The sequence below is a fragment of the Asparagus officinalis genome, chromosome 2 (genome assembly GCF_001876935.1).
Source record: "Asparagus officinalis chromosome 2, Aspof.V1, whole genome shotgun sequence".
NCBI classification, from domain to species: domain Eukaryota; kingdom Viridiplantae; phylum Streptophyta; class Magnoliopsida; order Asparagales; family Asparagaceae; genus Asparagus; species Asparagus officinalis.
Window position 1 is genome coordinate 4,540,877 of NC_033795.1, and position 10,338 is coordinate 4,551,214.

Here is a 10,338-nt window from a genome sequence, read left to right on the forward strand (position 1 = left end):
GATGCCGCGTGGCACATCTGTGTGCTGGTGCAAAACGACGGATCGATGATCTTGACAATCAAGTGCGTAGTCGAAGCTCTCGGGACGTAATCCGTTGAAAATTTAGCTGATTCGTGTTTTGGACGCCACACCTGATGCCCGGCACGCATCAGACGGTCAGGAATACAACGCGCCCATTTCACCGTCTCGTATGCCGTAAGCTTCGTATACGTTGGCGAGTATATTGGAGTCATGCATGTTTTTCTTTGATCCACATTATCTAGCTATGCATACACATGTAGATGACACAGAGTGATCAATACTTCTCCCACATCCAGCAGTATCAAACTGTTGGAGTTGGCTCGATTTCTAACTCAATTATTACTGTAGTTTTCTGCATGCAGATTCAACTTTGCATGGTCTTTTCGGGCATGGTGCAGTCATCATTTGGCTCGAAACTCTACATGAAAGTTGTAGAGGTTAATGCATAGTTTACTGCAAACTTTGAATCACAAGAATCGGAGCAGTATTGATGGAGTCATGGTCAGTCAAAGTACCATATCCGAATCACAAGAATTTGACCAGATTTGTGTATTCCCAAGAAGCCATATGCATTCATGGATCTTGGAAGATAAAAAGGTGGACTAGAAGGTTCATCAAGGCTTATAAATAGGCATGCTCTCATTGTGGAGAGGTATCCAAGTTTTTCACTTGTTCTTTTGAAAGTATAGAGAGTTAAGAGTGACCGAGAGTCTCTTGTGTTGTAGAGATCTCTAGTGTTGAGTTAATATAGAACAAGCATGTGTGAGGGCCGTGTGGAAATCGGCGTTGTCGGGTGTGCCGTGTGTGCCTTGTACCCATTTGTTGATTCCATTATCGTGAAGTATCCTCCGAGCTTTGAGCTCAACCCGTGGTTTTTCTCGTTTGGGTTTTCCACGTAAATAATTGTGTCAATTCTTTGTGTGATTATCTTTTATCTTTTTATCATTAAAAACAAGACCCTGAAGTGATGTTGAGAAGTTTCGTGGTTCGTCAACATCAACACAAACAATGGAATTTATGTAACATGTTCGCTTCATTATCGCAAGTATTCCGATGTATATGTTTTATAAAGATCTATTCACTTTTATCTTAAAATGCCCAAAAGTATATTAAATAGGAGTTTTTGTCTTTAGGCCCATTTGTTTACTCCACTTTATTTTTAAACCCATACATTATTACTTGTATCTTTAAGCCCAATTCTCTTTTTGTATTTGTCTTTAAACCCAATTTCCAAAATACAATACTTTCAGCACTTGTATTTATACAGAATCAAGGTAAAAACCCAAAATACCCCTTTTAGCCCCCATATAAACCCCTATCTCTCTCTCCTCATTTTCTCCTTTTCAACACGCCACCGGGAGCGGATCAGCACCGACGTTGAACCTCTTCAGCATCTTAGAACCGCGGTTGGTGTTGTTGGCGTCGGCGGAGGAGCGTCGGCCGTCGACCTCGTGATCAATCATTGCCGTCAACCTCTTAGTTGCTCCGTCGCCTCGTTTCCGTCCCAGATCTCGCCGTCGACCTCTTTTTTCTCGTCGCGATTGCATGAGTTTGGGATTGATCGGATGTTTGTTCTCTAAAGGAGCTGCCTTTTTATTTAATTAGGATTTTTTTAGTTTGTTTTAAGGATTTGGATGTAATGGGTTCTCAGTGTATTGATGGTCTTTTTCAATCAAAATTGCATTAGTTTGGTTGGATGGAGGTTTGTCTGCTGAAAGAGCTGCCTTTTTTTAGGTAATTTGAGTTTTGAAGAAATAGGTGCTTAGGATTTAGGTGAAATGTGAGAACAACTAATCTAACTTGCCCCATTTTCTTGTCATGGGAAGTTGTAGAGGAAATATGAGGCATTTGGATTGATTTGCTGTAAATGCTCCTCTTTGTGGGTTTCAGTGTGTTTGAGTAATTTTTTATGCGATTGATTCTCAGAATTGCTGGAAGTACTACCCCAATAAAAAAGGAAAAAGAAAAAGAAAAAAAGCTAGGCAAATGAAAATACACGCATGTAAGGTGTTTGATAATTTGTCTCAACGAGACAATATACCTAATGCATTTCTAATTAAACTCAAGTTGGCAAAAGCATGATGCCATGAAGTGTTCCACAAATTGCCACAACAACGCCTGCAAATAACTTGTACATCATTTTCTCGACGCAATGTAAACTACATCTCAAATTGCTAATCATATAATTAAATGCAATCGTAATTGATCTCTACTTGGTAAAAGCATGTTGAACGTGAAGCGTCTCACAAAATGCCTCAACTGAACATAGATAACATCCCAAATCGCTTACAAGCATCAACCGTATAAACATAGGTTAACGTGCTATACTTACTCCATAACGTGCTATACTTACTTCATAACGTGCTATACTTTTAGGTTAATGTGCTATACTTACAATATAACGTGCTATACTTACTTCATAACGTGCTATACTTTTAGGTTAATGTGCTATACTTACAATATAACGTGCTATACTTTCGATATAACGTCCTATACTTACAGGTTAACGTCCTATACTTACAGGTTAACGTGCTATACTTACTGGGTAACGTGCTATACTTACTGGGTAATGTGCTATACTTACAAGTTAATGTGTTATACTTACAGGTTAACGTGCTATACTTACAGGTTAACGTGCTATACTTACTGAGTAATGTGCTATACTTACAGGCTAACGTGCTATACTTATAATATAACGTGCTATACTTACTCCATAACGTGCTATACTTACTTCATAATGTGCTATACTTTTAGGTTAACGTGCTATACTTACAATATAGCGTGCTATACTTACAATATAGTGTGCTATACTTACAATATAACGTGCTATACTTAGAAAAAAACCAGAAAACCCTCGATGAGTCGACTCATGTTCAGTCGTGCGTCGACTTATGACTCATGGGTCGACTCATAAGGTGATGAGTCGACTCAGCAGAGACTTTTAACAACAGGAGTTGATATAATGAGTCGACTCATGACAGTCATGGGTCGACCCAACCTGATGAGTCGACTCATGATGAGTTATGGGTCGACTCATGAGCTGAAAACTGGGTTATGACACGTTATATTGTAAGTATAGCACGTTATATTGTAAGTATAGCACAGTATAGCACGTTACTCAGTAAGTATAGCACGTTAGCCTGTAAGTATAGCACGTTACTCAGTAAGTATAGCACGTTAACCTGTAAGTATAGCACGTTAACCTGTAAGTATAGCACGTTAACCTGTAAGTATAACACATTAACCTGTAAGTATAGCACATTACCCAGTAAGTATAGCACGTTACATCGTAAGTATAGCACATTAACCTAAAAGTATAGCACGTTAGCCTGTAAGTATAGCACATTAACCTGTAAGTATAACACGTTACTCAGTAAGTATAGCACGTTAGCCTGTAAGTATAGCACGTTACTCAGTAAGTATAGCACGTTAACCTGTAAGTATAGCACGTTAACCTGTAAGTATAACACATTAACCTGTAAGTATAGCACATTACCCAGTAAGTATAGCACGTTATATCGTAAGTATAGCACGTTAACATGTAAGTATAACACGTTAAATTGTAAGTATAACACGTTATATCGTAAGTATAGCACGTTAACATGTAAGTATAACACGTTAAATTGTAAGTATAACACGTTATATCGTAAGTATAGCACGTTAACATGTAAGTATAGCACGTTGATCTGTAAGTATAGCACATTAACCTGTAAGTATAACACGTTAAATTGTAATTATAGCACGTTAAATTGAAAGTATAGCGCGTTAAATTGTAAGTATAGCACGTTATATCGTAAGTATAGCACGTTAACATGTAAGTATAACACGTTAAATTGTAAGTATAACACGTTATATCGTAAGTATAGCACGTTAACATGTAAGTATAGCACATTGACCCGCTACACTTACAGTGCAACCCACTACCCTTACATGATAACCCGCTACACTTACAGTGCAACCCACTACCCTTACATGATAACCCGCTACACTTTCAATCACAAACATAGATATGTTACAAAACATCCTCTACACTTAACACGGTACATTTTCAATCACAAACACCATCACAAGCTGAAATATGCTACAAACTCATCACTACATTCAGTCACAATTTTAGAGATCATACAAATTTTAACAATGACCAATTTTAACATCCTCGCATATATGTTACAAAACATCCTCGCATATTACAAAACATCCTCACATATATGTTACAAAACATCCTCACATATTACAAAACATCCTCGCATATATGTTACACTTGCAGCACAAATTGAAATATATTACAAAACATCCTCGCATATATGTTACAAAACATCTTCACATGTATTTCAGATACATTCACAGTCACAAACTTAGTCAAAAGCTGAGAAATGTTACAAAACATACTCACACATATTTCAGATACATATATTACAGAACAATTTTAACTTAAATCCAGTTTTCCCTCTTCTTTCTTCTTTCTTGTTTTTCCTTTTCTAGCTGGCCCATTACTCGTCTCGGAGGCTCAACGCGCTACAAGCATCATTAGGAACAAATTTAAGTATATAAACAACTCTCAACATGCAAAGAATAATAAAGAATGTAATAGATAGTTGCAAACTTGGGTTAAAGGCTTTGTTGTTGTTTGCTATAATGACTAATTCCTACAAAGCTTCTTGCTCTCTGATTCCTCCACAATACATGAAAGAACATCAAATAAAAAGCATTTTGTAGAAGCACAATACCCCTTACCAAAACCATGTCAGTCATACCCAGAATCAAACATCAAACTACCACGATATCATAGGCAACAACAATTTAGAACTAATATTAATAGAACCAATGATGAACCATGTCAGTCATTTTCAAGGAAACAAAGAAGGACAAGGAGCAAACCAAATCTAATTTTGACAGGACAAAAACCCCATAATAATAACAGAGAACCAATAAGTCAAAGTTGTAATAAAAATGAATTCGTTGCTGGCTTATACCGATGGCAAACGTTCATAAGTAGAGCACAAACCTATTTGGCAGTCTACTCATTACCACACATGTAATTATTCAAAAAAGAACAAGTACCGGTTGACGCACACACCAATTACCAATTGTTCATGTGTAAATTTCTTATTTCTGCTTATCGTTGATTTATGTGGTAATCAAATTCAAAATAACATCCATTCACTTACATATATGCCATGTTAATTACAAAATCCTAATAATAGAAGCATTAAGAGACCTAGGAACCCTAATTAAAAAAAAATTATCATTCTAGATTCAAGTAATATAGTCGAGACTGGCAATGGATCACGCGTAACAATGGGCGGACCTCTCCCTAGTAATCGAATATTACCGAATTTGAAATGGGTTTCGGTTCCAGTTTTGTTCTCAGTTTGAAACAGTTGACTTCTAATTAGGTTTTCAGTTAATAAAAGGAGAAGTGGGGGTCATCTGATAAGATTCACTTACCAATAGCTTATTGGGAAACAATACTTGAGGGGCAGAGAAGCGGCAGCGGGAAACGTCGAAAGGATTTGACGGCGGCGAGAAAAATCGTCGGTGAGAGGAGGAGGGAGATACTGGGTAGGAAAATGAGCGGGCTACGGCTAGACGGTTGGAGATGGGCGACGGCTGGAGCGGGGCGTCGACGGTTGGAGATGGGCGACGACGAAAATGGGATCTCGTTTTTTCAATTTAGGGCTGAGGTGAAATGGGGAAGATGAGAGAGTACTGGGTTTTATTGGGCCAATCAAAGGGGTATTTTGGGGTTTTTACAATCATTTTGTATAAATATAAGTAGTAAAAGTATTGTATTTTAGAATTGGCTTTAAAAACAAATACCAAAAGTGAATTGGGCCTAAAGATACAAATAATAGTACTTGTGTTTAAAAATAAATGGGAGTAAACAAATGGGCCTAGAGACAAAAAAAACCCTATTAAATAATACCTTTACTGAGTCTATCAAAAAATGAACGTAATTCTATAAAGTCAGGCAAATATTTAGACAACTTAAATGTCCAATGGTTTCCATTCAGTCCAATCCATGATATGACATCGCTGGCCTCACATAAAAATACATAATCAAGTACATATATACATAGCAATTTCTCCAAGTTGTCACCAAAATCTTCAAACTGCTTTCCCAAATGAGTGGACTAGATATCTAACACACGGTCATTAATTTCAGTACAACCATCCCCAATTGAAAAATGTCGCAAGACGTTCATAAATTTGGAAATGTATGCCATAGGGTTTCCCATCGTACAACACCTCACAAAATTTATAGATCCTACCAGCTTCACTTTTTCAACATTCTCATTTATATTACCAAAATTTCCCTTTCAATATACAACTTTTCTAATATATAAATATCAAGCTAGACCCTGACCTGAAACTTACAACATAAACTAGTTAAATTTTTGCACTAAAAAACTCTGAAACCGCCCGTTTCCTTTCCCCTTTTCCCCTCTCGAACTAACGTAGACGTTCCAAACGCTTTTTCGTTTACATTGAGAATCCATAAAGCTAGCTAAACCTCATGCATCATTCCTAACAACCAAACAAAAAAAACATCTCAATGCCTCAAATATTCCCATGGTTAACCTTAGTCTCAATCATCTGGCTCCAATCAATTAGCAGCACCAACACGGACTTCCCTGCCTACTCCTCGACCCTAAAATCCCGACTCGGCATCACACAACTCCAACTGAACAACCTCGCGGTGGCCGGTCCGCGCTAGGCAACGCTCCCTCGCTGGTGCTACCGGCCTTCGCCGCCCGCTCGACTCCCCCCTCTGCCGGTAGTTGGCGTCCTCGCCATTGGCTCGACCGTAGGCTTCATCGGTTACGGATTCCAGTACCTGTTCATTTCTAATTCAATATCGAAGGTTTCATACTGGCAGTACTTTCTTCTCCAAGCGCTGGCGGGAAACAGCATCTGCTGGTTCAATACGACCTGTTACGTCGCAGCGATGAGGAGTTTTGCCGTTGATGACGGGTTCGTTATTGGTTTGTCGACGAGTTACGCAGGGCTAAGCGCTAAACTGTACGTAGCTTTAGCCCAACTGATCGCGGGCAGGGATTTGAGTAGCAAGAGTATATACTTGTTGCTCAACTGTTTTGTGCCCCTTGGGCTGAGCCTTCTGACCGCACCATTTCTAAAAGAAACGACACCGGTTCGATCCGGTGCAGCTTCAAGTCTGCTTGCGGTATTCGTGATCGCAGGAGCGACGGGCGTGTATGTCGTGGTTGAGAGCATATTCTTAAGTTCAGAACACTCAATTTTGATGCCGATCATTCTACTGATAATGGTTGGCTTGGTCGCCGCAGTGCCTTTATTTAAGGCGCTTGAGAGAGTGCAGGACTGCGACGAAGTGCAGGTAGGGGCGGTAGAAGAACCGGCCGGAGGGTGGTGTCACTGAAAATAGAAAGAGGGGTTTTGGGGGAGGGAGCGTAGAGGAGGGGGAGGGCGTTGAGAACGAAGAGAACTTGAGGGAAGAGGGTTGCATACGTGCACTTCAGAAGTCGGTCAAGAGAGTAGAGTTCTGGTTGTACTTTTTGGTGTATTTGTGTGGGGGTACCGTAGGGCTTGTGTATGCTAACAACTTGGGCCAGATCGCGGAGTCTCGGAATGTAAATGAGGATGTTTTGTTGTCGATATCATCGTCCTTCACCTTCTTCGGTAGATTGTCGTCAGCACCGCTGTCGCTGTTCACGACGAGGTTAGTAAGTTTTACTAGATGAGCGCTGCTACAGGGATCCAAAATATGGGACCATTGGAGGGGACAGATGAGATGCCCTCTCTTATTGCCTAATGAGCTGGCATGGCCAGCTCATTATGCAATAGGAGGGGGATACCACACATGTCCCCTCCAATGGTCCCATATTTTGGATCCTTAACGTTTTTTTTTACTGGATAGCTGGTACACTAAGAAAAATAATAATTTTTAGACCATATACCAATTCCCGAGCTCCTATATATGCCTCAATTTGATTTAATTGGCATGTCAGTCTACCAGTAGACGCACTTTGTAGTAGACGCACTTTGTACTAAAAGTTCTCTGTGTGATGTGATTATGTCGACTAATCAAAAAGCCGTACATGTCAGCATATTTTTTAAACAGGTCTAAAATGGGGGGTTTTGCATATATCCCCTCAAAACTTCCACGTGTGCAAATTTACCCCTAAAAAATCTTAGTATTTGCAAAATTACCCTTCACTTTGCTCACACTAGGCTTTTCTACTATCCCATGTAACAATATTTGTTTATAAACGGTACTGCTTAAAAAAACTTCGATAATTTATAGTTTAAAAGCTAAAATTCTTAAGCGAGATGTGTAGAAAAGCTCATTGTGAGAGAATTGAGGGGTAATTTCACCTATATATACCAAGATTTAGAGGGTAAATATGCAACTATGGAAGATGCGAAGGGTATATATGAAAAAAAAACACCCTGCTAAAATTTCTCCCGTGCATATCATTCATGATGCTCTGATCCTGTGTAGGTAAAAGCTGGTCAAAGATCTTGAATATCTGGGGCTTGGCCCTGAACACCCTAGCTAGCTAGATGACATGCTATAAAATGTTTCTGGATGTTTCAACGCCATGTGTCATTATGTTGACCTATGCTTAAAAAATTAAAAATCAAAAATACAAACGAAGGACAACGTTTGTCCAGGACTAACCAGGACTTCTTGAATCTATCGATCCTTCGGAGGCATTCATCAGTCGGCTTCACGCTTTCATAACCCAAGATGGCGGCCGGTAACGTCTGCCAAACTTACAAGCTGTTGTGTTAAAGCTATATAGATTGCACAAGCGACGGATGAGAATCCAACTTTAGAACCTAAACTTCGCGTAAACAATAATTAGATGTTAATTTCAGAATAGAACAGCAAGACCGGCTTTGTTTTCTTATGTAAGAAGTTGAGCTACACCAAACTCGTCAGTTTGTTTGTCCTGATAGAACTCTGATCACGGTAGAGAAGCATCAAAGACGCAAGAATATAAAATTATAACCCTTAATTATGTTATGATTTTTCTTTTTGAAGATATTCTAGTGACTTTGAAGTGTTTTGGTCTAGTGATAAGGCATTTGACATAGTTTTAGAACAACCCAAATTCAAATCTTATCGGTCACAAATTTCCAAACGGATTTTAAAAAATAAATTGAAAATATAAAATAAAATTGATGAGTCCAAGTTTCCCCTCCCATAAGGGCCCTCTCCTTGGCAGGAGCGTCTTAAATTGTACAATTATAACACTCAATCATCATTACAGTTTCAAAGTTTGACGCAATTACTGGAGTATTAAGATTTTTTTTTTCTTGCTTTTCTCTCTATGCTCTCAAACCTGTCACTTTCCTATCATTACGCATAATGCATACCCTAACGGGACCGCAAGCAACTTTCATATAGAAAATTTCTAGCAACACACTCATATGTGAAAGAATATGAATACATATGATCAATATCATTAAATTGCATTGATCAAAAGACAGCTTCACATAGAAGCTTATAATGAATATCATAATTATAGTATGGATTAAGACCGTCTTTTCTGCTCAATTTCATACACTCCTCTTTCGAACATACACTGAGATGTACTAGACTAATTTACTCTTATCTTTGCTTGTTCCAGCAGGAGAAAATACATAATATCAAGACCAGGACTAGTGGCGATCCTCATGGTACCCATATCCAGTTCCTTCTTACTACTGTTGAGCTCGTCGAAAACATGTTTGTTCATCAGCACCGGCATCATAGGGATGTGCACGGGTGCCATAACATCCGTCGCTGTCTCCATGACTTCTGATCTCTTTGGCCCTGAGAATTTCAGCGTCGACCACAACCTTATCGTCGCCAATATTCCCATTGGTTCTCTTCTATTTGGATATATTGCAGCACTTGTTTACGATAAGGGTGCTGATAACAAAGGTGTGTGTATAGGAGTTGTATGTTATAGGACAACTTTCATTACATGGGGTTCTATTTGCTCGCTTGGAACGATACTAAGCGTTGTTCTGTATATTAGGACTAGAGGTTACCTACTGAATACATAGATGAAGATGACACAGACGCGTATCGTTTGTAAAATATAAATAAATATGTAGTACATTTTTGTGCTAAAATTGTGTGAAATTACTCCCAAAAACAAAAATCAGTCAGGGGCTCTATCTATAAACATATAGAACTACATGCGATCTATCTGCAAATGGGCAATAGTACGAGCGGGTTTATTTACGATGAACCCTTGTTTAAACTGTGCTAACCAATTAGAGAGCACGAGTGTGGAAGAGGATCAAGAACTATGTGGGAACTAGACCATGATGTATGAGTTT

General features: G+C 38.9%; 1 protein-coding gene across 1 annotated transcript; it reads left to right on the forward strand.

Annotated features, from left to right (window-relative positions):
• Nucleotides 6,424-10,065, forward strand: LOC109829720 (protein NUCLEAR FUSION DEFECTIVE 4-like). The gene is made up of 4 exons (XM_020396760.1): nucleotides 6,424-6,721; nucleotides 6,887-7,387; nucleotides 7,419-7,720; nucleotides 9,639-10,065. The coding sequence occupies exons 1-4, from the start codon at nucleotides 6,578-6,580 to the stop codon at nucleotides 10,057-10,059; spliced, it is 1,368 nt and encodes a 455-aa protein (XP_020252349.1). The 5' UTR covers nucleotides 6,424-6,577; the 3' UTR covers nucleotides 10,060-10,065.

Bases quoted from the DNA above. Each gene is read 5' to 3' on its own strand.
- LOC109829720 (XM_020396760.1), top strand. From the start codon at position 6,578: ATGCCTCAAATATTCCCATGGTTAACCTTAGTCTCAATCATCTGGCTC. The intron at 6,722-6,886 runs GTGGCCGGTCCG...TCAATATCGAAG, and splicing joins TCCAACTGAACAACCTCGCG to GTTTCATACTGGCAGTACTT. The intron at 7,721-9,638 runs GTTAGTAAGTTT...TGCTTGTTCCAG, and splicing joins CTGTCGCTGTTCACGACGAG to CAGGAGAAAATACATAATAT.